Source organism: Symphalangus syndactylus, chromosome 18 (assembly GCF_028878055.3).
Source record: "Symphalangus syndactylus isolate Jambi chromosome 18, NHGRI_mSymSyn1-v2.1_pri, whole genome shotgun sequence".
NCBI lineage: Eukaryota > Metazoa > Chordata > Mammalia > Primates > Hylobatidae > Symphalangus > Symphalangus syndactylus.
In genome coordinates, this window is record NC_072440.2 from 84,930,954 (window position 1) to 84,958,496 (window position 27,543).

Sequence of the window (27,543 nt, forward strand, 5' to 3'; positions counted from 1 at the left end):
ATATGCCTTGGGATTGGACAAAAGCTCTTTTATTTACTGACATTCTTTAGCCCTTCTCCTAGTCCAGGGAGAGAAGTTTGAGGAGTTAGTAGGCTGTGACCCTGAGTGGGTGGGAAATACACGATGTGAGGAGGATATGAAACAGCAGCACAAAGAGGCAAGAGTGGGAAAAGAGTCCAGAAAGTACAATCTTTTCCGGATCACATATTTCATGCCCCTATTTTTAAGAACAAATTATACGTCAATTGGCCTGCATAAGATGTGAAAAGGATGGAGGCAAGCTGGCACTGATGTTTGAACTTCAGTTAACCTACAGGACCAAGGCTAATGCATGCTGTGCTGGTAGCTGAAGTCCAAGGATAATCTAAAGATGGAATGACTACCCCTAAGCCTCAAATGCACTCGCAGTTTTCCTGAGTTGACTCATAGTGGCATGGAATGAGGCTGGCAATGCCAACGGCCGTGGGCACCAGAAGGTGAGACCAGCTCCATAAAGGCGTTATTGGCTTAGGAATGAGGCTGATGCTAGGGGTTCTTGGTACACAGAGTTGCAACAAGGGAGAATTAACTGGTGCAGCAGCTCCAGGGACAGGATCCACCCTGCTCAGTTATCAGGCTCTTGGTGGTGATATCGCAAGGGGCTCAGGGACCCTACCAGCTGGCATTGGTTCCAATAACAAGGCAAACACAGGAAAAAAACTCTTCAGGAAAAATCTGCCACCACTGCCTGAGACCTCATAAGGGAAGGGAGGGGAGGGCTGCTTTCTGACGGAGTAAAATTGGGACTGCAGCTAAAAAGAAGAGTAGCTGGGCAACCCCATACAGAGTTGTGGTACCAAGGGCAGAGGTGATGGCCTTACTGGGACCAACGTCATCAATGCTTCTGAAGAGATTCTTGAGATTCTTATAAGAAGAGGGGTCAAATCAGGGTCAGTGTCAGGACAGGGCTACTTGCTCCTCTCTTCAATGTGTCCAGGGGACTGGGCAGCAGAAGGCACCCTCACTGGGTCAGCACCTAGTGGCGGAAGAAGGTGGCACTTTATTAATCAGAAGGAATAATTACCTAGAACTTAAAGCAAACCCCTACATGTAAGGATATAAACACATAGTCCATGCTATAAGGATGTAAACTTTCTACTAATGACTCATCTGATGTTAGCTTACATGCTTTTCTTATCTGATAACTATTGCTGCCTTTCGGTTTACATATCTCATCCTTCTTCATCTCTTAAAAATCATCTTCGCTATTTTCCTCGCTTCTAAAATCACGTTTGGCTCCTATGATGGAATTATATATATGTTTACATATACAAACGTTTAGTAAATTTTTGTAGTGTACTGATGAGAAAACCATTACCTTGCAGTTACTCATTAACATCACCAGGTGGCACTGGTGTGAAGTTCAATCAGCTTATAAAAGTTTATTTGGGGTGGGAATGATCTGACTTTCCTTTTCTTTTTTCTTTTCTTTTCTTCTTCTTCCTCTTCCCCTCCTCCTCCTCCTCCTCCTTTTCTTGTTCTTCTTCCTCCTCCTTTTCCCCTTCCCCTCCCCCTCCTCCTCCTTTCCTTCTTCTTTTTTGATATAGGGTCTCATTCTGTCACCCAGGCTGGAGTGCAGTGGCATGATCATAGCTCACTGTAACCTCAGCCTCCCAGACTCAAGTGATCCTCCCACCTAAGCCTCCCCTGTAGGTGAGACTACAGGTGTGCACTGCCATGCCCGGCTGACTTTTGTATTTTTTTTTTTTTTTTTGTAGATACTAGGTTTCATGATGTTGCTGAGGCTGGTCTCAAACTCCTGAGCTCAAGCGATCTGCTCACCTTGGCTTCCCAAAGTGCTGGGATTACAGGCACAAGCCACTGCAACTGGCCCTTTCTTTTGAGTAGATGGAAAAAATTGCATCCCGCCAGGCACAGTGGCTCACACCTATAATCCCATCACTTTGGGAGGCCTAGACAGATGGATCACTTGAGGTCAGGAGTTGGAGACCAGACTGGCCAACATGGCGAAACCCTGACTCTACTAAAAATAAAAAATTAGCCAGCTAATTTTTTAGTAATCCCAGCTACTCAAGAGGCTGAGGCAGTAGAATCACTTGAACCCGGGAGGCGGAGGTTGCAATGGGCTGAGATCGCGCCACTGCACTCCAGCCTGGGTGACAGACTGAGACTACATCTCAACATCACCACCACCACCACCCACAAAACAACAACGAAAATTGCATCCTCAAATCTGTCTTCACCTACTATTCTCTCTAGACACACTCTCCCACCCCATTCCTTAGCTTAACAGGAGCTGACACTACTACCTTCAAACTGTCAGTCTGTTGTGTGGTGCACAGAAACATATCGATCTTTTTTTTTTTCCTTCACTTTGTCCCAGTGCCAGACTTGAAGACTTGAAATTATCATATTTAGGAATTAACCTGCCATTTTCACAGGTCTTTCTCACCCCCAACCATTTCTTTCTTTTTTTTTTTGAGATGGAGTCTCACTCTGTTGCCCAGGCTGGAGTGCAGTGGCATGATCTTGGCTCCCTGCAACTTCTGCCTCCCGGGTTCAAGCAATTCTCCTGCCTTAGCCTCCTAAGTAGCTGGGGTTACAGGCGCCCGCCACCACACCTGGCTAATTTTTGTATTTTTAGTAGAGACAGGGTTTCACCATGTTGGTCAGGCCGGTCTCGAGTTCCTGACCTCATGATCTACCCGCCTCGGCCTCCCAAAGTGCTGGGATTACAGGTTTGAGCCACCGTGCCCAGCCTCTTTCTTTTCTTTTCTTTTTTTTTTTTTTTTTGAGATGGAGTCTTGCTCTGTCTCCCAGGCTGGAGTGCAGTGGCGCAATCTCAGCTCACTGCAACCTCCGCCTCCTGGGTTCAAGCGATTCTCCTGCCTCAGCCTCCCAAGTAGCTGGGACTACAGGCGGGTGCCACCATGCCCAGCTAATTTTTGTATTTTTAGTAGAGACAGGGTTTTACCATGTTGGCCAGGCTTGTCTCGAACTCCTGACCTCAGGTGATCCACCTGCCTCACCCTCCCAAAGTGCTGGGATTACAGGCATGAGCCATTGTGCCCGACCCCAATCATTTCTTTCATTCCCAATCCAGACATTTCTTACCTTACAGTCCCTGCTTACAGTTCTCACCTGACCTTGGAGGCTGACTCTGGACATTCTGCTGATATTTTTTCCCACTACCCTGCTCAGGTGGTGGTTTAAGTGCTCCACAGCAAAAACAGCAGCAACAACAGAAACAGCAACAAGTGAGCAGAGTACACAGGATGACAAGTGTCTAAAAGGTAGGCGAGAATGGCCTCAGTCCAGCAGTTTTCTATATGACTGCTCAAGCTTCCCTCCCTCAATCCTCCTGGCACCCAGAAAATGAGACAACAGAAGCATTTGTCATAAGGAAAGGAAGGTCACCCTTCTTTCCTTATTCTTAAGGGACTTGGAGAATTGTGTACCTTGAACCAACAACTATTCAGAATAAAATAGTATCTGACGCCTTCTTCACCAACGTGATCATACAGATACATTCCCAATGAGCCATGCTGGTCGTAAATTTTCCGCTTCTTAGAGTCGCTCAGTATGGCATGAGCTGCGTTGATCTCTTTGAATATTTCTGCTGCTTGAGCATTCCCTGGATTCTTGTCGGGATGATACTGCAAGGCCAGTTTCCTACCCAGGCGATACCCAAAAGGAGGGTGGGGAAGCAATGGAGAATGGCTGGGGAAGGAGGCTTAGGATGAATGACATGGATTAATCTATAGAGAGTGCAGAAGGAATGCATGAGATGTGGTACAAAGGATGGAGGCAAGCATCCAAGGTCTAAACTCCTTCCCATACTATAATGAAGAGGGTGATGGTGCCATTTGGCCCCAAAGTGAGGGCTTGTTGGGACTTAAAAATGGGTCATAGGGCCAGGTGCACTGGCTCACACCTGTAATCCCAGCGCTTTGGGAGGCCGAGGTGGGCGGATCATGAGGTCAGGAGTTTTGAGACCAGCCTGGCCAACATGGTGAAACCCTGTCTCTACCAAAAATACAAAAGAGTAGCTGGGCATAGTGGCAGGAACCTGTAATCCCAGCTACTCAGTAGGCTGAGGCAGGAGAATCACTTGAACCCGGAAGGTGGAGGTTGCAGTGAGCCGAGACTGCACCACTGTACTACAGCTTGGGCAACAGAGCGAGACTCTGTCTCAAAACAAACAAACAAACAAACAAACAAACAAACAAACAAACAAACAAACGGTTCATAGGCTGAGCACAGTGGTTCACACCTGTAATCCCAGAACTTTGGGAGGCCGAGGCGCGTAGATCACCTGAGGTCAGGAGTTTGAGACCAGCCTGGCCAACATGGCGAAACCCTGTCTCTACTAAAAATAAAAAAATTAGCCAGGCGTGGTGGTGTACGCCTGTAGTCCCAGCTTCTCAGGAGGCTGAGGTGAGAGAATTGCTTGAACCCGGGAGGCGGAGGTTGCAGTGAGCCAAGATAGTGCCACCACACTCTCAACAGTCTCAGTCTCTGTCTCTGCTCTGCGACAGGGCGAGACTTCCTCTCAAAAAAAAAAAAAAAAAAGAGAAGAAGAAGAAGAGTCACATAGCAAAACAGATACAGAAGGAAAAAGGTTTAAGGGGGAAATTCCAAGGATCAATAAAGGGCTGAGGTCTGAACCTGTAGGATTTTTTGATGTCTCCAGGTGAGGCACCCCTTCTTAAGCTCCAGCACTGCATAGAGGCTCGTCCCACTTCTGGACAGCTGGTGGGCTGCTTCGTTCATGGTAGACATGATCTGAGCCAGAGGAGAAGCAGCATCTGTGAGAACTTCTACAAGTAAGAGCATGGAGAAGTGCACTTCCAGTGACAGGAAACTCACTACCTTCAGGGATTAGGCAGGTAAACGATGACAGAAGGACAAGGATAACAGTGAGTGGGATCTGTGGCTAGCAGGAGAATTCAGGTGATCAGAAAGATTCCAATTTTAAGGAAGAAACATCTTCTCCTTACATTTCCTCCAGCTACACAGACCTCCAGACATCCCACATCCTAGAGGTGCTGTAAGCAAGGAGAGGTCTAAGCCAGGAAAAGAGCCTGATTTTGTCTAGAGCTCCTATTACCTGGAGTAAACACCTCTGGGTCTGTCCAAGCTCACTGCTGGGTTTGAAAGACCAGAGCGGCCCCAGCCTGAACGGACAGGATCAGGAATCAGAAAGATCCACAACTTCTTCTTCTTTTTTTTTTTTTTGATAGAGTTTTTTGCTCTTGTTGCCCAGGCTGGAGTGTAATGGCACGATCTCGGCTCACTGCAACCTCCACCTCCTGGGTTCAAGCGATTCTCCTGCCTCAGCCTCCCGAGTAGCTGGGATTACAGTCGCCCCCCACCGCGCCTGGCTAATTTTCTGTGTTTTTAGTAGACACAGAGTTTCACCATGTTGGTCAGGCTGTTCTTGAACTCCTGACCTCAGGTAATCCACCCACCTCGGCCACCCAAAGTGCTGAGATTACAGGCGTGAGCCATCGAGCCTCGCCAATCCACAACTATTAAGAGAGAAACACTTCAGACCAAACCGTGTGCGGCCTAACAGAAGTCAAGTGTCCTAGAGCCTGGCGCGGGCGGGGGCGGGGAGTGCTTGCAGCTAGGCCCGGACTCGCTTCTTCCCTCCAGTCTCCTGCTCTCAAATCACCCCACTTCTGTCCCTCAGAGGTGGGACAGTGGGGAGAGGAGAAAGAGGACTCAGGGGCTGGAGAAGGGAGAAAAGCCGTTGCTGTCGGAAAGACCTGGCAAGGAACAGGCAGCAGAACCCCAGAGAGCAGGGTAGAGGCCTGCGGCCCAGGAGAACCAAGCAAGGCAAGGAGCTCAAAGGGAGAGCTCTCAGCGTGCAGGGCACCTCTGACCCTGTGCCGACTCCTCACCTGGGTCTGGCTCTTTACCTGGGAGTCGTTCTCCTAAGCCAGGTGGGTGCCCTTCATCCTTTTGGGTGTGAAACTTCACACCGGCCGGGTCCAGCAGCTGACTGCGCGTGCGCGCGCAGCTTCGGCGCTGCGGGTCAGGGCAGGTCGTTTTTTGGCGCCCCCGGAAGCAGTGGGTGGGGAGGCCACATTGGCCCTGGGACTTATTTTGCGCGCAGGGAAGCGATAGCGGAGGGCTTAGCAGGCCTGCGGCCCAGGGCAGCAGAGGAGGGTTGCTGCCAGGCCTTGGGGCAGGGATTCCCGCCGAACCCTTCTTCTCCAGCAGGAGGGCACCACCCATCTTGATGGCCCAACTCACTCCAGGAAACACAATGGGTTTGCTGACCGTGGCGGATGAGAGGTATGGCTGCTGCATGCCCTTCTTAAGAGGTGTGTTACCTTCCCAGTTGTCTTCAGGACTTAGGGCTCTCCGCTCGGTCCCTCCTTCTCTTCCACCCGGAAACACCTCCACAACCTGGAAAACCCAACTCGTATGCCCCTGTTCCTGACTCTCCATCACTCACTCTCCCAGTTGTTCCCACTTCGTCTGTCAAAGCATTTCTCCTAGTATATCGTAATGATGAGTTTGCACATCTCATTAAAATGTGTTGAGCCTTTTCCAAAAGTCACTACCGTGCTTCAAAAACGTCACTTAAATATGATGCCATCATGAGCATGTCCCATAATGTAACCCAGCTTGGCTGTTTCAGTTGTTTCTATTTGATAATATAATAACCTTATAAGGAAAATTCAACAGAAATCCGTGAACAAATCTCTAATTTTTTTTCTTAAGGATACATTCTTGGAAGTGGAATTATTGGGTCGAAATGATTTTTTGTTTTTTCTTTTTTTTTTTATGCTCTTGATCTCTATTGCTAACTTTCTTCCAGAAAGGTAGCAGAAGGAGGATTTGCATCCCCACCTGCAGGCGTGGGAGCATGCCTCTACCTGGCCTCCCTTCCTGTGAGTTTCTACAGGAGGTAGTGTTTGCATCACTTATAATTTACTACTTTGTAGTGCTGGTTTTCTTTACAAGAGCACTCAATGGCTCCTGTAACATGTAGTAGAAAAAGCTTTATTACTTGGAAAATGCTTATCTGTTAACCCTTTTGTAGCTTTTATCACTCTCTTCCTTTTATTACAGTTATTTGTGCACATTTTCCTCCCCTTGTAGGTTTGTTGTTGTTGTTGTTTTGTTTTGAGATGGAGTCTCACTCTGTCACACAGGCTGGAGTGCAGTGGCACAATGTCTGCTCACTGGAACCTCTGCCTTCCAGGTTCAAGTGATTCTCCTGCTTCAGCCTTCCAAGTAGCTGGGATTACAGGTGCCTGCCACCATGCCTGGCTAATTTTTTTGTATTTTTAGTAGAGACGGGGTTTCACCATGTTGGCCAGGCTGGTTTCAAACACCTGACCTCAGTGATCTGCCCGCCTCAGCCTCCAAAAGTGCTGGGATTACAGGCGTGAGCCATTGTGCCAGCCCCCTTGAAGGCGTGAGCCATTGTGCCAGCCTCCTTGAAGCCATTGCGCTAGCCCCCATTGCGCCAAACCCCTTGAAGATCACTCACCTAAAAAGAAGCTGAAACTGATAATTTTTTTTGGTGGTTTGTCTCATGCCAAATTTCTTTAACCCCCAAGCTTTCATGACTATCATGGGAGGACAGAACTAGCAGAACAAACCAGCTCATTTCTTCTCCAGCACTGGGTAGAGAGAACAAAAGGCATTAGAGGTGCACTTGTAAATCAGTATTCCACCTCAAGAACCATCTAAGCAAACGAACTAAGGAGTCCATCTGCAGCAGACACGATGACTGCTGAACTAATTAATTTATTTCTGTAGGCCTGTGTTCAGTGCAGGGAGAGGGGATGAAGACCTTTGCATCACCCACCCAGTCCATAGTCTCTGGGTCAGATGAGTTTAGAGGTCACTCACTTAAAAAGAAGCTGAAGCTGATAATTTTTTTTTGGTGGTTTGTCTCATGCCAAATTTCTTTAACCCCCAAGCTTTCATGACTATCATGGGAGGACAGAACTAGCAGAACAAACCAGCTCATTTCTTCCCCAGCACCGGGTAGAAAGAGCAGAAGGCATTAGAGGTGCACTTGTAACGAATTCCTTGCCTCAGGCTGTAAGACCCAGCGTGGTCCTGCCCATCCCTCTCCAGTCTTTTCTGGAACCACTGTCCTGCTTGCTCTGGGCTCTGCTCCACCGCTTTCCTCTTTCCTGCTAGTTATTTGAAAACATCGTGTTCCCTCACATTTCAAGAGCCTTTGACCACGTTGTTCCCTCTGCCTGGAGGGCTTGACCTCTCATCCTTCAGTGATCTCAGCTTCAGGCCTCCTCAGAGAGGCCTTCTAAACTGGGTTCTACTCCTCTCTCCTCACCTCATAACAGCCTGCAAACCACACACACGCGCGCGCACACACACACACACACTCTATATGTATCTTTACCTATCTATATATAGATATATATATATTTTTGAGACAAGGTCTTAGTCTGGAGTGCAGTGACACAATCACAGCTCAGCAGCCGCAACTTCCTGGGCTCAAGCAGTCCTCCCACCTCAGCCTCCCAAGTAGTTGGGACTAAAGGCATGCACCACCATGCCCAGCTAATTTTCATATTTTTGGTAGAGGCAGGGTTTCATCCTGTTGCCAAGGCTGGTCTTGAACTCCTGAGCTCAAGTGATCTGCCCACCTCAGCCTCCGAAAGTGCAGGGATTACAGGTGTGAGCCACCACGCCCAGCTGGTGAACATACGTTTATTTGCATATTGATTTAAAAGCTGCCATTGGCCAGGCTCAGTGGCTTATGCCTGTAATCCCAGCATTTTGGGAGGCCGAGGCGGGTCGATCCCGAGGTCAGGAGTTCGAGACCAGTCTGGCCAACATGGTGAAACCCTGTCTCTACTAAAAATAAAAAAATTAGCTGGGTGTGGTGTTGCGTGCCTGTAATCCCAGCTACTCAGGAATCTGAGGCAGGAGAATCACTTGAACCTGGGAGGCGGAGGTTGCAGTGAGCCGAGATCATGCCATTACACTCCAGCCTGGGCAATAGAGTGAGACTCCGTCTCAAAAAAAAAAAAAAAAAGCTGCCTTCCCCAGGTGACAGCTCCACGAGGGCAGGGACCTTGTTTGTTTGTTGACCATTGTATCCCCAGCACCTAGAGCCATGCCTGGCTCACGTGAGTGAATGATTTCTTGAATGAGCTATAGCTGAGGGCCCTCTGCTGATCCAATGTAACCTGGAGGTTGGGCTCAGAATTCCCTGGGACAGAAGCACTTAGCTAGGGAATTGGACAAGACTACAGGGCCCATCTTCCCTCATATGGTCCTAGACAAGAAGAAACCATGATACAGAAAGAAGGTGAGAGGGGAGATAATAACGTGATCCTGAACTCCCTGTTACTTATTTGTCTTAGTATTCCCTCCAGTTCCTAACACACTTCCTGTGTTCAGTAAATGTTGGTTGATTGAATGAACAAGCAAAAATGTGAGGCTTTTCCGAGACACTCTTACCTAATTATCTCTTTGGATCCTCACAACAACCCGAGAGGCGATTGCATCCTTGCTTCATAGAAGTGAGCCCTGAGAAAGAAAGCAAATTCGGTTCTGGGAAGAGTTAGTAAACACCTTTTGCATCTTGACAGAGGCTGCAGAATGTTTTCACTTCTTATCACGGCCCTCTGACATTCTAACTAATCACAGTTCATAGCTCTTGAAATAGCCATTATCTGTAAGTCTTGCGAGGCTCTGCTCTGAATAGAATGTCACTTCAGACAGGAAGCTGCAGAGATGGGAGTAGCACGGCCCAGTCGGCCTGGCCTCCCTTGGCCAGTGGCTCTCGTCTTTGCCTTTACCTAGAAACCAGAGCCTCTTTGACTGAGTATTCTATGCCTGGGCTCTTCTCACACCCAGCTCAGTCCTAGGAAGAACACACAAGCCGGAGATCAGAAGCCCTAGATCTTAGCTCTGGCTCTGGCCCTCACAGGCTGTGTGATCTTAGACAAATCATTTCATCTCTGAGTCTATTTTTCCTCTTCTATAAAAACCTGTGCCATTTCACAGGGTTGATGTCAAGACTTAATTGGATTTGGTTTTAAAAAGAATGAAAGTAAAAAACCAAAAATCACTGCCAAAGAATGATTACAGACTAAAACCATTTCTTGGATCATTTGCCCTCCCATCATACCTTGAGTCAGTGATCTTTTTGTTTACTACCACCCAGAGCCATTTGGTCTCTCATGAAGAAAACCAAGAAGCATCCCTTGTTTACCCACAAACAACTAAAGTTTTAGTCATATAGCTGGAATACACACACATACAGACAGCAGACATTGGCTATTTATACCCAAAATACCACGCTCTGGAACATATGCAGTGGGAGAGAGAGAGAGAGATCACAATTTGTCACATTCAACCACCAGGTTCTCAAATTGTACAGTTTTTGAGCTGGAAGGGACCTCAGAGATTTAACTTGAATCCAACGCCTTCATTTTATAATTGAGGAAAGTGCAGCCCAGAAAGACGGATTGACCTGCTTAAGGTTATCCAGTGAGATCTGACCTGACTTTTCTGACTCCAAGTTCAGTATCTACACCGTGACTGTTCCTTCCTACTTTAAAATCCAAGTCTATAGACAGACCAAAGCTGTGAGGGATATTCACATCCTCTTATGGGTGATGTCAGGTAACGTTCCTCTTTCCCCTCCCCCGGCAGAAGGCATGTATACTACATGTGATCAAAACCACCATCACCCACCCAATTGTGTTTGCCTCTGCTTCCCAGGCCAGACATCTCAGGATGGGAGGTGGAAGGCTTTCAGCTAGAAAGGAGACTGCTTCATGTCCCTGTCCTCTCTGACCTGCAACCCCAAACTTTGCAGACCCAACACTAGGCTAACAGCACCTGTCTTACCTGTAAACTGGAGATAATAGTGTCTGTCTCCTCGGGTTGTTATGAGGATTAAATTTGAATAAAGCACAAGGCACATGCTTTATTATTATCACTATTATTATTATACTAGCTATTTCTATCCTATCTCCTAATTTTATAAGGAGAGAGGTTGCATTTCATTTTGTTCCTGGGAAGAAAGGAAAAATCAGGGTCCTTCCCCTCCCCTAAGATTTGCAAATTGTTATTGGTGTCTTTCCATGCTTCTACATCCTTCTCCTCAGCCTCTTAGAACCCCATTTTCTTGTTCTCCTACCCGGTGCCATCATGCTGCCCTCTGGCTATCCAAAACACCGCCCCCAGTCCTCCCAAGCAGCCAGAACTCCAAAATTACCACTCTCATTTCCTGTTTTAATACTTCTAATAAAAACTATTGCTTTCATAGAATGATCTCATCCCTCAGGGTAGAGAGAAAGCAATCTTATTCAAACACTGTAATTTAGATTATAGTGAAAAGACAGTTAATACCTCACCCTCTTAATTGTCATTAATTGTCATCAATGCAAAAGGAATAACAGATAAAATTTCAGGCAGAATGACTAAATGGAGTGAAAAACATCGGGTTATGTTTTGGGAAGAGACTTTGGCCCTTAAATCACTTCTTTCTGTTTAACCCACTGTCTTCTCATTTCTTGAGCTCTGCACATTTCTCTGGTTCTCTTCCTACATCTCTGATACGTTTGCTGTTTCCCTTATTGGGTCCTCTTCCTTCTCTTACGTCCTGACTGGATTTTCTTTTCTTCTTCTTCTTCTTTTTTTTGTTTTTTGTTTTTGAGACAGAGTCTTGCTCTGTCACCCAGGCTGGAGTGCAGTGGCACGGTCTCAGCTCACTGCAACCTCTGCCTTCTGGGTTCAAGCAATTCTTCTGCCTCAGCCTCCTGAGTAGCTGGGATTACAGGTGCGCACCACCATGCCTGGCTAATTCTGACTGTGGATTTTCTCTGCAGTTTGGTCCTTAAGCTTCTGCTTGTGCTCTTTCTTCTCTTCTTTAGAGAGTCAGTCTACACCCATGGCTTCTGCTGTCACAACTGTGCTTTGGTGTCATCCACATGCCAGTGTTCTATTGCCTCAAAACCACACTCCATTGGATGCCACATGCAGGGTTTGTAAAAAAAAGAAAAGAAAGGCCGGATGCGGTGGCTCACGCCTGTAAGCCCAGCACTTTGGAAGGCTGAGGCAGGCGGATCACGAGGTCAGGAGATCGAGACCATCCTAGCTAACACAGTGAAACCCTGTCTCTACTAAAAATACAAAAAAAATTAGCTGTGTGTGGTGGCACATACCTGTAGTCCCAGCTACTCGGGAGGCTAAGGCAAGAGCATCACTTGAACCCGGGAGGCTGAGGTTGCAGTGAGCCGAGATTGTGCCACTACACTCCAGCCTTGCAACAGAACAAGACTCTGTCTCCAAAAAAAAAAAAAAAGAAAAAGAAAAAGAGAAAGAAAAACCACACTCTAAAATCTGAATTCATAATTTGCCCCCAGACTATTTTTTTTGTTTGTTTCTGCATTTCTGTTGATGTTACGACTATGTGTAAGACTGTAGACTCATTCTTTTTCCCAAATTTAGGTTAAAAAAGCTTGATAATTTTTTTTTTCAAAATCTCTCTTTCATTTGTCTCTTCTTCTCAGCTCCCACAGCCCTGATGCGCCCCAGTTAAAGGATTTCCATATCACACTGGCTGGTGTCCTAGTCTCCTAACTTTTCTCCCCATTGCTGGCCTCATCCTGGATACTGCTCCCAGATCACTGTTCTTAAAGCATGCTTCCATCTTACTACTTTGCTCATAGCATCACATAGGATGCAAAACCACCTTTGAAATCTGGCAGTGAACTCTGACCTTATGCCAATTTACCCCTTCAAACTCATTGTCTGCTATTGTCCTAAAGTGAACTTTTTTTTTTTTTTTTTAGACAGAGTCTCGCCCTGTCGCCCAGGCTGGAGTGCAGTGGCACGAGTTCACGCCATTCTCCTGCCTCAGCCTCCGGAGTAGCTGGGACCACAGGCGCCTGCCACCATGCCCGGCTAATTTTTTGTGTTTTTAGTAGAGATGGGGTTTCACCGTGTTAGCCAGGATGGTCTCGATCTCCTGACCTTGTGATCCACCGCCGCGGCCTTCCAAAGTGCTCGGATTACAGGCGTGAGCCACCGCGCCTGGCCTAAAGTGAACCTTTCACAGCAATCAAACGGGTCTCCTCACTAAATATTTCTGTTTTTCTTCACCTCTGTACCATTGCTGTCACACCATTTCTCCCCATAAACTGTTCTTTTCCTTAATCAATTCACTTACTTAACAAATATCAACCAAGCACTGATATATGCCTAGTACCTTGGATACAATGATAAGTGGTCAAACTCTTTTTCTTCCCTCATAGATTAGAGCCTAATATGGGAGACAGAGTTTATTAAGACCTTCAACAAATATTTACTGGGTACTATTATGTACGGACCCTGTTCTAGGGATATAGCAGCATGTAAAACAGACAGAATTTCTGCCATCATGGAGCTTACATTCTGGCGAGAGAGGCAGACAGTAAACAAAATGAGTAAAATATGCAGTATGTTAGATGGTAATGATAGCTATGGAGAAAAATAAAACAAGGAATAGAAATAGAGAATGTCTGGGGAGAGGTTTCAGTGTTTTTTTGTTTTTGGGTTTTTTTTTTTTTTGAGATGGAGTCTTGTTTGTTGCCCAGGCTGGAGTGCAGTGGCAAGATCTTGGCTCACTGCAACTTCCGCCTTCCAGGTTTGAGTGATTCTCCTGCCTCAGCCTCCAGAGTAGCTGGGATTACAGGCACATGTCACCACGCCTGGCTTATTTTTGTATTTTTAGTAGAGACGGGGTTTCCCCATATTGGCCAGGCTGGTCTCGAACTCCTAACCTCAGGTGATCCACCCACCTCGGCCTCCCAAAGTGCTGGGATTACAGGCGTGAGCCACCGCATCCAGTCAGGTTGCAGTTTTTAAATGGACAAGCAGAGAGGGCCTGGCCAGGTGATATTTGAGTCAAGACCTGAAGCATGTGAGGAGGTAGGTCGTGAGCACATCTGGCAGAGTGCATTACAGCTGGTGAGATAAGCAAATATGAAGGCCCTGGGGTGGGAGCATACCTGGTATGTTGTAGGACTCACAAGAAGGCCAGGATGGCTGGGGAGTGAGGTGGGAGAAGGGTGAAATGAGATCAGAGGAGCTAAATTCCGTAGGACCCCTTGCAGGCCATTAGAAGGACTCTGGCTGGTACTCTGAGTATGATGGGGAGTGACAAATCTGACCTATGTTTACCTAGCTGCTTGGTTGAGGATAAACTATAAGGCAGTAAGGATGGAAACATGGAGACCATGGAGGAGGCTATGCAGTAACCAAGAAGACAGATGATGGTGGTTTGGACAAGGGCAGGATCAGGATTTGCTGACAGCTTGGATGTAGAGTGAAAATAGAGGAGTCGAGGATGACCCTAGGATGTCTGGCCTGAGCAGATGGGAGGATGGAGTTACCATATTCTGACATGGGAAGACTGCAGAAAGAGAAGGTTCAGGATGGGGTGACAATCAGGGGCTCAGTTTTAGACTTATGGAGCTTGATAGGCCTGCCTACCAAACAGTAAGGAAGAGACATCAAGCTGACATGTGGATATATGAGTTTGGAGTCCAAGTGAGAGATCTGAGAATCACCACCGAACACGTGCCATTTATTATTTATTTATTTATGAGATGGAGTCTCACCTGTCATCCAGGCTGGAGTGCAGTGGCACAATCTTAGCTCACTGCAACCTCTGCCTCCCGGATTCAAGTGATTCTTCTGCCTCAGCCTCCCGAGTAGCTGGGACTATAGGTGCATGCCACCACACCCAGCTAATTTTTGTATTTTTTAGTAGAGATGAGGTTTTCCCATGTTGGCCAGGATGGTCTCGAACTCCTGACCTCAAGTGATCTGCCTGCCTTGGCCTCCCAAAGTGCTGGAATTACAGGTGTGAGCCACCAGCCAGGCTATTTGTAATCCTTTTTAATAGAAAAATTCAAACCCATACAAAAATAGAATGGTACAGTGACTCTCTTATGTACCCAGCATCTAGCTTCAACAATCATTACTTTCTGCTGTTATTGGATAGTATTTAAAGACCAGAAACTGGATGATAGCTCCATGGGAATGAGTGTGGAAAGAGAAGAGAAGAGAGTGACCAAGGCCTAGGCTAATTCAGCAAGAAAAGATTGAGAAGGTGGGGAGGACCCAGCAAAGGGGACTGAAAATAAACAGCCAGTGAAGTAGGAGGAAAACCAGATTATGGTAGCCTGGAAGCCAAATGATGAAACAAATAATTCCCAAGTAACAATTTAGTTACAATATGATCAGTGCTGAAAGAAAAAAATAGTGTGTTGACCCAGCATGGTGGCTCACACCTGTAGTCCCAGCACTTCGGGAGGCTGAGGCAGGAGGATCGCTTGAGTCCAGGAGGTTGAGGCTGTGGTGAGCCATGTTTGTACCACTGCACTCCAGCCTGAGCAACAGAGTGAGACCCTGTTTCCAAAACGAAAAAAAAAACAACCCAGAAAAAGTATTGTGCGATGAGAGTGTATGACATGAGAATTAACCTAGTGTGGGGGGCCAGGGAAGGCCTCCCTGAGGCAGTGACATTTAAGCTGTTGCCCTCCCTCATTCTCCCTGTGACCAGCTAAAATCCTACTTCCTCCATCCTGCTTCCACTCAACTAGCTCCTCTTTTCTGGGATGGCTTAATCTGTGTGCCAGCCATTAGTGGGGTTTGGGGACACAGATGAGAAAGAAACAATTCCTGCCTTCAGGGAGCTTGCCCTGTAGCAGGGAGACAGACAAGCAAAGGACTTCATCACCATGAGGTGAGTGCTGGGATCAGATAAGCACAGTGTGAACCTTGAGAGAAGCAGGGAGGGACACATACCCAGTCTGGGAGAAGTCAGGAAAGGCTTCCTGGAGGTGACATCTGAGTGGAAAATGGAGTAGAAGTTGGACCTCCAGGTTGCCTCCTCTGTCCATGCTCTTCAGCTTGGCTTGGACTTGTCAGGTGTTAACTCTTGTCCACATGCTTACATTTTAAAATTTGCCTGAAATCTCCAGCCCAGCTTAAATCCTGACCTCAGTGCAGAGAATCGCACTTGAGGCCTGGCATTCGCGAGGACCCTTTGCAAAGATGTTCACGGGGCCATTTGATAGCTCTTTGAGGAACAGGTGGAAGCATCCTGTTTCGCTGCCAAGCTTTCCTTACATAAATTTTCAAGCGAAGGTTGGTATTCCCACCGCCGGCGCCCTCGGCTTCTGGAGGCGGCACGTTTGGCCACGCGCTGCGAGGCGCCTCTGCCTTCTCCGCCTGCTGGCTCCCGGCAGGGGAGGGCAGGGCACGTGAGGGCGTCTGCGCCCCCTCCCGGCACTCGGTGCTGCTGGCCGCGCGGGCTGTCCGGGAAGGGAAATCCCGGAGGAAGCCATTGTTGTTATGTCCCCTGTTGTCGTCATCGGCTGAGCCGTGCCAAGAATCCTGCTCCCCGCATGGGACCCCGCAGTTTCTCCCCATTCTCGAGCTCACCCGCCCGGGTCGCTACGGGCCAGGCTGCCGCATCCGAGCCGCGGAGTGCACGGTGGCCGCTGCGCATCCCAGCTCCAGGGTTCTCAGAATTGGGGAGAGCCCTAGGATGGATGCGGCGCTTAGAAAACCGACGGCGCCGGGCCCGACGTACCCAGAGCCCTGGCATAGCTAAGCGGGGACTTGGGTTCCACCTTGGCTCTGATAAGTAGCCCGAAAAGGTGACCTTGGCCGATGGTTTCCTGCTCTCGCCGCCTCAATTTGCTTCCCTGTGACCCGAGGAGAAACAGAGGTCCCTCAAGTCCCGTGCCTTAAAGGGAGGTTAGAGGGAGAAAGACCCCCTCGCTGCCTTGCCCCCTCACCCCGCATGGGCTTTGGACTGGGGAGGAGAGGCTGGCGCAGCCGGGGGCGGGGACGGCGCGGAGGGCGCGCGCAGCCCCTGTGGCTCTCCCGTGCCGCTCCGCAGCCGCGGCGCGGGACAGTCCCTTCGCACGCGCCGCCCGCACACCTTGGCACGGGCCAAGCCACACTCTCCCCCGCCGGAACAGCCAGCCCGCCGCCCAGCTTTCCTAATCCGTTTAAGCCTCACCTCCTCCGCGAAGCTCTCCCGGGTTAACCCCATCACTTCCAAACACTGTATCTGGCACGTGCTCCCGTTTTTGTTTTGTTTTGTTTTTTGCAAGCGCACTCTCGGGCTCGTTGGAATAACAATATCGAGGGTAGATGTCTGTCCCCAGAAGCCTAAGTTCAGGACGCCCAGTGTGTTCTGAAGGATGCGGCTGATGAGTTTCTTGCCTGGGCTCACTAACCATTCCCACCCTCCACGCTTCCCCATCCCTGCTCACTCTCTCCCCTCCTCCTACGGACCCTCCTCTTCACAGACTGTCACAGCTTCGAGTGCACAATCCTCTTCCCACCTCCTCCCATTCTGCAGTGGCGGCAGGTGCGAGGGGAGAGAACATTGAGCATTTGAAGCTTCGATTTGAGGCTCGGCCACCGACTTTGCTGTAAGTCGCTCCCTCCCCTGGGTTTTAGTTTCCCCCAAATGAGGCAGAATGCGGTCATGTCCAGGAGGGCGCTGCAGGTGTGGAGGATGGGAATCACTAGCTGACACGCTGCCCCGCTGCCCCTCAGCCCCTCTCCGTGAACAGTGGCCGTGACACCAGATAGGCGGCTCGACTCCACTGGCCGCCCCCGCCGGTAAGAGGACTGTGAGCGCTCTCCAGTTGCCAGTGCGGCGTCCAGAGCCGGGGAGGGAAAGAGGATGGGGGTCCAGGCCGGGCCCTTTATTCACAACCTGCATGACCTTGGACTCTTCTTCCTCTGGGTCTCAGTTTACTCATTTGAAAAGCAGGGATAACAATGGGTTGAAGGAGAGCAGGAAGCTTGTCACCCAGTGTTTCTGTATAAAAATAAATGATCATTCGCGGTACAGTGATTGGCAGCAGACTGGGCTCGTGAATTCCGACCCCAGATTCTCCGTAGAGGGGTTTCTGGAGTCCCTGGAATCTCCTTGTGTCACCGCTCACCTCACGTTCTTTCTGGTTCCCTGGAGATAGGTAATGGGTCCGCTCCTGTTTCTGCCTCGGCGTGAGGGTTGGGGCCACAGGGTGACGGCGTGGTGGGCGACACCCCCGCGCAGGCATGCACAGAGTGGTGGTCGTTGGACGAAGGTTGGTCGTGAGGTCCTTGGGCTTGAGGAGCGAGGCTTGGAACCGGTGGGCGGGACTGTGTGCAGAGGTGGGGCTAGCTCGCCTGGGGGACGGGGCTGTGGAGATGAGGAGTTCTCCAGAACTCGGGTGGTGGGGCGCTCCCGCCGCCCTCACCGGGCTCTGGCGCGGGGAAATGGGGCTTTGGAAGTGGGGGCGGGGCTTAAGGATGGGGAGAGGCCGGGGAGCCTGGAGGCGGGGCTTGGGGAGCTCGCCCCACGCGGGGCGGGGCTCCGGCGGCAGCGGGATCTGCAGTTCGGACTCCGCGCGCCACAGTCGCTGCAGTTCGCTCCACTCTGGTGGCCCCGCCGCTCTGCGGGGATCCCGGGGGTCGGCGGGCTGCTCGGACTTGGCGCGGGGCCGGCCCGGCCTCTCCCTCCCTCGGTGGGGCCTAGACGGTCGGGGCAACGGGAACATGGAGCCCTCTCCCGCCGCTGGGGGCTCGGAGACCACTCGCCTGGTGAGCCCCGGGGACCGCGGTGGCGCCGGCGGCAGCCTGCGTTTGAAGAGGTAGGACAGCCCAGGCTGGCCCTCGGCCCGGGGGCGCCATCCTACTACCCTCCGTCCATTTCGTTGTCTCTCTCGGCGCGGGCCCCGGCGGCCGCCCCGGCGCACCGCGGGTCCCTCGGCTCCGCTGCACCCCTCTTCGTCCCCTCTGGCCGCACGGAGCGCCCAGCCCTACACAGCCGGCTACGCCTCCTCCCGGCCGCCTGATTTCCTCGGGTGAAGCGGCCTCCCACTCCCCTCCGGCCGGCGTCCCAAGCCGCCGGACCCCTCCGCCGCCCCCTCGGCGCCTGCCCTCCCTGGGAGCGGCTGCCGCTCCGTCGGGCCGGAGCCCTCGCCCGGTGCCCCAAGGTCCGCATTGCCCCGGGCCGAGGGCGGGAGCGCCTCGCTGCCCAGGCTTCAGAGCTCCCTCTGTAGGCCCCGGGGGCTCCCCTCCGCGCGCCCCCTCCAGCCGCGGCCAGCTATGGGGGCCGGGGCCCGAGGATGGGCCGGGCTCCGCGCGGGTCTTGCGGTTCCCTGGGGGGCGGACGGCCGCCGGGAAGCGAGGGGGCGGCGAGGAAGGAGCAGGTGCGGTCTGGGCAGCGGGGGTATTCCCGGCTCCGCACAGACGGGGCCGGGGGCGGCGAGGTGTGAAATGAGGCGCGCGGAGCGGCCGGGACAGCGGGCCGGGGGTGGCAGGAGAACCGCCAACGCGCCCTGCCGGCCCCCGCGCCCGCCGCCGCCGTCCACCTGCCCCTCTGAGCGGCCGCCCGGCCTCCCTGCCCACCCCCCGCGGGCCATCTTGTGTGTCGGCTGACCGTCCATTTGTTTCCGGAATTTGGCAGGGTCTCCGGCTTTTTCTCTTCCCCCACCTCTCTCAATCTTTCTGTTTCTCTCCTAGTCCCTCTCTCTTTGTCTCTTACGTGGTGCTTCTGTGTGCTTCTCGCTCTTTCTTTGGGTGGGGGCCTTCAAGCCGGGTTGGGGGCGGGGGCGAGCAGAAGGGAGCTGGACCCCTTCCTGCAGGAGCCTGCAGAGACGCGGTGGGGGCTCTGCCGTAGGCCTGGCATCTCTTCAGGTGTCCTTTTGACTTTGGTTCAGCCCCTGCTACGTCACCTCTCTTCCCCCGCTCAATATCGGTTGTTTGTTGGGGGTTTCGGAGGGCCAGGGAGAGGAAACAGCTTTTCCTCGTCTCTAAAACAGCATGTAGCCACCCCACATGCCCACACCCCCACACACCAACAGCCAGGCTTCCTTAGTGCCCAATTTATGCAGAACAAAAGGGAGCAGCCTGTTGATGGTGGCCACCTTGATGACTGGCTGTGCTGTGCCTTACAAGGCCAGGGAATGAATGTTGCCCACTGCCCCCAAAACCACCCAGCCTCTGCGCTTCAGACTCGCGTCTCCAACTCCAGTCCATCTTCACTCTCATATAACCATTAGTCACCGAATCCTGCAGCATTTTCTGAAAGGCGACCTGCCCCTCCAGGGAAGCTCTGGCCCGGTCTGTTCTAGACCCCTCCATCTCCTCTCCTCTCCTCTCTTCCTCCCATCAGCAAGGTCATCTCTGTGCTCAGGAGGTATTTGTTCAAGCAGTCAGTATATCTCCCTTTATGTTCGTTTGAGCCCATCACTTTCCTCCTCAGCCCTCCCCTGACACTTCACGCTTAGACTCCAGGCCACAAACCTCGTCTTTGTCATTCTACATGTCTGGAACACCCTTCTCCAACTAGGTCTCATCCCCTCAAACATGCCTTTCTCTGTGAAGTTGTCCGAGCCCCTTGTGAGGGAGTGCTCCCTTCCCTGCACCCCAAAGTGCTTTGTTCATAACCCTCCTAGCATCAACCTGTCCTTGTGTAGTAAGCCATTTGTTACAATCTGTCTTTCCCACCAGACCAGGCTTCATTATGTGTGCTCTGCCTGGTGCACCTCATTGAATGAATGAGAATCGGTTTCACAGCCTCCTTCACCACCCCATCTCCTCTGGAAACACATCCAGAATCATACACGCCCAGATTCTAAGTCTTGGATGGGGCTTTGGAAATTCAAGAAATTAATCTACCAGTATTTCAGTTTTCTGTACAAGCACCAAATGTTCCCCCTACCTCCCTCAAAACTCAGTTCACCCACTTGGCAGAATTGTCTTTAGCCAGAAGGCCCCAGACATCCTGCCCCACTTTGCTGCTATGATCACGTTTCTATCTGGAGCCATCGTTTTTACTCGTGGGTATTCTTGTCACACCTCCATGAGTATTTCTAGTACTGTATTTTCTATTTAGGTCCTGAATTCTGTGGAAAATTCTGTCCTTGCTGGGTTCAGGTTGGGTAGTGGCAGGGGTGAGAATTGGACCAGAATGGACTTAGCACTCAGCCTGACCTCACTCAGCCTCTGGCATGCCCAGGTGAGGTCCCAAGCCCCATTCATTTGTCAAGGGAGACTTATGGTACCATGCAGTTAAGATGGGCTCTGCTGGGTGCTTACAGTCGGACTGAAGTCCAATTAACATGCTCCTCCCACTGCCATCCTCAGCCATAGCAGGCTGCATCCCTTCCTCCCATGACAACCCCAGCTCTGGAATCTAGCCATCAGTTCTCTGTGCCAAGAATCAGACTTTTTGGCCCCAACGTCCCACTTATCTCTTAAAGGGCCACACTTCAGCTGCGTGTCTAGAGAGGGCGGGGGCAGGATCCAGGAGTGGAGGTTCTGGGAGGTGGGCCTGGAAAGGAGGCACACCAAGGCCAGGAACACATGCTGAGTCCCACTCCACACTTCACTCCACCTTCCCTTCATACTGCCTTGGCGTGCGTGGCATAGCATTCACCTGTCTTTATCAAAATCCTTCCCATTCTTCAAGGCCCTTCTCATGTTACCTCTTACAGCTGTTTCCCTGATTTCCTCATTATAATTAGTCTGGCCCTCCATCCTCCGAACCCTGATAGCACTCTAACTGCCCTAATGACAGTGGCCACCTTCGCTGTATATCATCGTGTAGGTACATGCTTGCCCTGTTCACCAAAAGCTCTCAGAGATCAGCAGGAGTCCTGCTCATTTTGGGGTGCCTAGCATAAGAAATTAATTTGATTGGGGTCTAGTCTCAGCTCTAGCAACTAGCTGGTTGGCCTCCATGTGTCCCCCAACTCTGTGAGCCTCATGCTTCTAATTTATTTAATAAAATGTTAGACGAGAGCCGGGTGTGGTGGCTCACACCTATAATCCCAGCAACTCAGTAGGCTGAGGCGGGAGGATCGCTTGAGGCCAGGAACGCAAGTGTGCAGTGAGCTCTGATCACACCACTGCACTCCAGCCTGGGCAACAAAGCAAGACCCCATCTTTTTTTTTTTTTTTTGAGACAGTCTCTCACTCTGTCGCCAGGCTGGAGTGCAGTGGCACGATCTCAGCTCACTGCAACGTCCAACTCCCTGGTTCAAGCGATTATCCTGCCTCAGCCTCCCAAGTAGCTGGGATTACAGGCACGTGCCACCACACCCAGCTAATTTTTGCATTTTTAGTAGAGATGGGGTTTCACCATGTTGGCCAGGATGGTCTCGATCTCTTGACCTCGTGATCTGCCTGCCTTGGCCTCCCAAAGTGCTGGGATTACAGGTGTGAGCCACTGCTCCCGGCCAACCCCATCTCTTAAAAAAGTTAGACTAGACCGTCTGTAAGGTGCTTTCCAGCTGTGAAATTCTATGGCTCTGTGTATGGAAGGAAAAGGGAGGCTGGGCTCTGACCTGTTCATTTAGCCCCCATCTCTCATGTGGCCCTCTGCTCATGCAGCTCCCAGATACGACCAGGCCTGGGGAAGGAGATGGTCTGATGAGGCCAGCATTGGGGACTGAGGATGTGGAGTGAGCAGGCCAGTCTGTGGGCCAGGCCCGGGTTGAACCATGTTGCTTGCCTCAGTCTCTTCACAGAGCCCTCAGAGCCCCTCCCTGAGGAGTCCAAACCTGTGGAGATGCCCTTCCACCACTGCCACAGGGACCCCCTGCCGCCGCCGGGCCTCACCCCCGAGAGGCTGCATGCACGGAGGCAGCTGTATGCTGCCTGTGCCGTGTGCTTTGTCTTCATGGCTGGGGAGGTGGTCGGTAAGTTGTGGAGCAGCCCTTAAACCCCATCCTTCCAACACCTGCCCAAGCCACTCTCCACCCAGAGTCTCAGGAACGTTCCTGGGTGCAGATGCAGAGATGGGGATGGCTGGGATAGGGGAGCTGGGTGCCCAGGACTCAGGAAGTAGGAGGGGTGAGGGACAGAGCAACAAAGGGAATTCCAGCTGAGGTCCGGAGCCAGTAGGTCAGGGCTGACTTCTTTTAAAAACCCTATTTTCTTGTTATTAAAATAAAATATATCATTGTAGAAAAGAAAATACAGATGAATGAAAAGAAGAACATAACAGTAGTTAATTATACCTGTAGTCCCATCACCTGAAAAAACCCCAATTCACATTTTTGGTGTATATCCCCCAATTTATTTTCCATGCCTATACACACTACATGATATTTTCTAAATGGAAGCAGACTCCATCATTTCACCCTGGCAGGCGGGTATCTGGCACATAGCCTGGCCATCATGACCGATGCAGCCCACTTGCTGGCGGATGTGGGCAGCATGATGGGCAGCCTCTTCTCCCTCTGGCTCTCTACCCGTCCAGCCACCCGCACCATGACCTTTGGCTGGCACCGTTCAGGTAAGGCCCCTGCATGGCCCAGTGACTCTCCAATCTTGTCAGAGGGCACCTGTCAGCGTCCCAAGCAGGTCTCTGACAGCTTGTCTCCCCCCTCCACCCACAGAGACTCTGGGGGCTTTGGCCTCTGTGGTCTCCCTCTGGATGGTCACTGGCATCCTCCTGTACCTGGCCTTCATCCGCCTGCTGCACAGCGACTACCACATCGAGGGGGGTGCCATGCTGCTGACCGCCAGCATCGCAGTCTGTGCCAACCTGTTGTACGTCCCAGTATGGAGCAGGCACCTTGTGGGGCCCAGGGCGAGAGGTCTTCCTCCAGGATGGGAGAGCTGGCTCTCTCCTCCCCACCAGACACACAGACATGCACACACAGCTCTCCACGGGCTGCCCTGGGTGTGCCTGAGAAGGGTCTGGGATAGAGACCTAAAATTCAGTCAGCAGATCTCTGTTAAGGGCCTGCCATGGGCCAGCCACTCTGATGAGGGCTTTCATCAACATGATTGCATTTAAACCCCACAGCCACCCCATGAGGTAGATAGTATTACCCCTAGTTTACCATTAATGCAGTCAATCCCAACAGGTGACTTGCCCAAGTCACATATCTATTTAGGTAACGGGGCCAGCTTCCGAATCCATATGTGTGGTACCAAGTCTGGTATTCTTTCCTCAGGCTGCATTGTTTATCTCTCTTGCAAAACGCTATTTTCTTCCAGGGGCTGGGAAAGGGCTACTGGGGAGGTGAGACATGGAGATGGGGGCATAGGAGGCCAGGAGCAGGCCCCTGGGCTGAGCTGCTCTGCTTCCCCCTCAGAATGGCCTTTGTGCTGCACCAGGCTGGGCCTCCCCACAGCCACGGGTCTAGGGGAGCAGAGTATGCACCGCTGGAGGAGGGGCCTGAAGAGCCCCTGCCCCTGGGGAACACCAGCGTCCGGGCAGCGTTTGTGCACGTGCTGGGGGACCTCCTGCAGAGCTTTGGGGTACTGGCTGCCTCCATCCTCATCTACTTCAAGGTACCATCGTTGGAGGCCTGCGCCAGCCTTCCTCCACACAACCACATCCCAGCCCACTCCTTCCCAGGTCCCAAAGCTTCCTTCCCCCTCCCTCCAGCTCCTCCCTCCCACCTCCCAGGACTCTCCCAGACATAAGTCATGTTCCCTGTCCCCTCTTCAGGGTTTTGAGGGGCCTCTCAGGTCGTGATTGTTCAAGATACCCCTAGATCTTCCTCTGAAAGGTCCCTGGTTGTTGGGCTTAGGGGTCTCTTTCTCTGCAGCCTCAATACAAGGCAGCCGACCCCATCAGCACCTTCCTCTTCTCCATCTGTGCCCTTGGATCCACGGCTCCCACCCTCCGAGACGTTCTTCGAATCCTCATGGAAGGTGAGTCGGGCACCACAGCTCCCCATCCCTGTGGCCCTCTCTGACTTCACTCTCGCACTGGGCCACCACTTTTTTCTTTGAAGATAGTATGGGAAGAAGGCTTGGCTCATGGGGTCTGCTGCTGGAACAAGGATTTGGGCATAGGGTGAATTGTAGGGGTCAAAAGGAGAGTGGATACAGGATAGGAAAGGTGGAATCCAGTGGTGGGGGTGCTGCTTCTGGGCAGGAGTGGCCCTAGCAGTAAGGCGTGGCTGGTGCTGTTGCAGGTACCCCCCGCAATGTGGGGTTCGAACCTGTGCGGGATGCGCTGTTGTCGGTGCCAGGAGTCCGGGCAACCCATGAGCTGCACCTGTGGGCCCTTACACTCACTTACCACGTTGCCTCTGCACACCTGGCCATCGGTGAGTCCCACTGGCCCCAGCTAGTTACTACCTGGAACACACCCCACCCCAAACATGGGACCATAGCTTGAGTTACTGGAATTGTTTCAGTCTTTCTTGATCTGTCTCTGTTTCTCTGTGTCTCTCTGTCACATACACAGACACACACACACACACACACATGCACGTGCGCTCGTGCATGTTGGAGACAAGGAGTCTCCATCCACTGGATGCAGTGTTCTGGGCACGGTTTCACCCTCTTTGAAGTAGCACAGGGAACCAACAACCCTTTAAAAGATCATTAGTACCTACAGGTCTAGTGATGGGGCAGTTAGGTAAATTACAGCACCTCCACCCTGAGGTATCACATAACTGTTAAAAATGATGCTTATGAAGACTACGGCAACTAGGAAGAATGTTTATGTTATAATGCTGAGAAAAAAGCTGAATATAAAATTGCATCTACATTATGATTCAACTATTAAAAATATATATGGTGAGTCATGAGCTGACAAAGGATTTTTGAGTTTCTTCCAGATGCAAGAAGCAATCAGAGTCATGCAATTTGGATGCCAAAAATATTATAATTTGTGGGATATTTGATGGAAACTCTAGAGGGACAATGAGACAGATATTTAACATCTGGATTGTCCTGGGAAATCAGGTCGTATGGCTGCTGAAACATTGAGCTGTATGTTGACACTCAATGACAGGAAAGAATAGGAGACTGGAAAGAGTTTAGTGTGTTAGCACGGTTGACTGGGGTGAGACTCTCCAACATTTGACACTTTTATGCTGTTCATACAATACAGAAAGAAAAGCAGGCTCCCATTCACGCCTGGCTTTAATGCTGTGCAGCCCCTTTCCCTGTCCTTATCTCAGTCCCTGCCTGTTCTTTCTCCCCTGGGATGGATGCCGGCTCTTATCACTCTCCCACAGACTCCACCGCTGACCCTGAAGCCGTCCTGGCTGAAGCCTCATCCCGGCTCTACTCCCGGTTTGGATTCTCCAGTTGCACCCTGCAGGTCGAGCAGTACCAGCCGGAGATGGCCCAGTGCCTGCGCTGCCAGGAGCCACCCCAAGCCTGAGCCATGGCCCTGCCCTCACCCCACTGCCAGGCCGAGGCTCAGCCCCAGACTCTCAGCATCTGCTGCCCTGATCACAGAGACGGGACCGAGCCAGGTCCATACCCCTTCCTCTCTCCCTCCTTCCACCTGCCGGTTTCCCCAGCCTCAGCCCCAGCCCCAGCCCCAGTGGGCAAGACCAAAGTGTGGCGGGGAGTGGGGTGGGAGTCAGGGGAATAGATGTGACTAGTTCAGGGGCGGGGACTCCCAGGCCTCAGTATGGCAGGGTGTGTTGAAGGCCTGTGGTGCCCTCTCCCTATGGTTCATGTGGAGCCACAAACATCCTTTCCCTGCAGTCCATTTGTCTGTGTGGCAGGCTGGCTGGCTGGGGGCATCTGCCTGTCTGTGTGCTGTTGGTGTGCCTATGCCTGGGGGAGGTCAGTAGGGGCCCCCTCCCCACATGGCCCTCACTCTGTCTATGCAGGGGCCCCAAAGCCCGCACTTTGTCCGTGTGTCTTAGCTCTGTGGTTTTGTCTCTGTGTGTGTGTGTGTGTTCTTGGTGCTGTGGCCTGTGTGTCTCTGTGCCTATGTGGCTGTGCTACGGTTTCTATGAGTGCTCCATCCATGTGTCTGTTTGGGGGTCTATCTCTCCATCCCTCTGTTGGTGCTGTGCCCTTGGCTATCCCTGAAAGAGGGAGGACTCCGCTGCAGCTCCACCAATAAACTCGTGTCTCACTGCATCTTTCAGCCTGTGTGCTGACTCCTCAGGAGGGGGAAATCAAATAGGTCACTTGAGAACAACAGAATCCCTCCTGTCCCTTCCCAGCCTCTGGAGTGACCTCCCACAGACCTCCTGTCTCTTCCCAGCCCCTCCACCCTCAGATGGAGGGTAAAAGCCATCAGTCTCTTTACTCCCCTTCCCCTGGCTCACAGCATGCCTGGGTCCTTGGCTCAGGGAAAGTCCCATGTGCCCTGGGCTTGGTTGCAGGAGAAGGCTGGAAGGTAAGGGGCCAGGGAATCCCTCGGAGTCAGTCGTTCTCAGAGGTCCCTGCATGCCAGTGGGCCTCAGGCTGGCTGGAGGGAGGCTGGGTCCCTTTGAGGGAGAATGGCTAGACCATAGCACTGATGTGGGCTTGGTTCTCAGGCCATCTAAGGTGTCCAGCGGTAGGGACCCCTCAACCCTGATAGCAGCCAACCCTGAGTCCAGGTTTAGGCTGTGAACACCAAGGACCTCTTTTACACCTATTCCCCCTTTGTCTTAAGAACTGCATATTTTGACACATTAAGTCTTAAAATCAGGCTCATTAAGGGATTGTTGATTTTCTCTTTTAAAAAAATCAAACTCAAGCTGGACATAGTGGCCTGTGCCTGTAATCCCAGCCCTTTGGAGGCTGAGGCAGAAGGGT

The 27,543-nt window shown here is 51.4% G+C and overlaps 2 protein-coding genes across 6 annotated transcripts; one reads left to right on the top strand and one right to left on the bottom strand.

Annotated features, from left to right (window-relative positions):
- Window positions 1-175: 175 nt before the first annotated feature.
- On the bottom strand, window positions 176-6,721 carry DNAJC5G (DnaJ heat shock protein family (Hsp40) member C5 gamma). The gene is given in 7 exon segments (XM_063623872.1): window positions 176-1,015; window positions 1,165-1,278; window positions 3,142-3,286; window positions 3,459-3,720; window positions 4,669-4,703; window positions 4,705-4,820; window positions 6,342-6,721. Coding segments are annotated over 6 exon segments (726 nt in total). The 5' UTR covers window positions 6,460-6,721; the 3' UTR covers window positions 176-1,015; window positions 1,165-1,228.
- SLC30A3 (solute carrier family 30 member 3) lies at window positions 5,985-26,877 on the top strand. 5 transcript variants are annotated; one of them, XM_055252225.2, is made up of 8 exons: window positions 5,985-6,303; window positions 22,540-22,721; window positions 23,174-23,320; window positions 23,424-23,577; window positions 24,129-24,327; window positions 24,588-24,693; window positions 24,960-25,094; window positions 26,013-26,877. In XM_055252225.2, exons 1-8 carry the CDS (start codon window positions 6,248-6,250, stop codon window positions 26,159-26,161), a joined length of 1,128 nt encoding a protein of 375 aa, XP_055108200.1. In that variant the 5' UTR covers window positions 5,985-6,247; the 3' UTR covers window positions 26,162-26,877. The 5 variants fall into 5 exon arrangements, with proteins under 5 accessions (XP_055108200.1, XP_063479938.1, XP_063479939.1 ...); XM_055252224.2 differs by lacking the exon at window positions 5,985-6,303 and adding an exon at window positions 18,376-18,665; XM_063623868.1 differs by lacking the exon at window positions 23,424-23,577 and having other exon boundaries at window positions 5,989-6,303.
- The last annotated feature ends 666 nt before the right edge of the window (window positions 26,878-27,543 follow it).

Bases quoted from the DNA above. Each gene is read 5' to 3' on its own strand.
- SLC30A3 (XM_063623867.1), top strand. From the start codon at position 18,571: ATGGAGCCCTCTCCCGCCGCTGGGGGCTCGGAGACCACTCGCCTGGTG. The intron at 23,321-24,128 runs GTAAGGCCCCTG...CTTCCCCCTCAG, and splicing joins CTTTGGCTGGCACCGTTCAG to AATGGCCTTTGTGCTGCACC. The intron at 24,328-24,587 runs GTACCATCGTTG...CTTTCTCTGCAG, and splicing joins CCATCCTCATCTACTTCAAG to CCTCAATACAAGGCAGCCGA.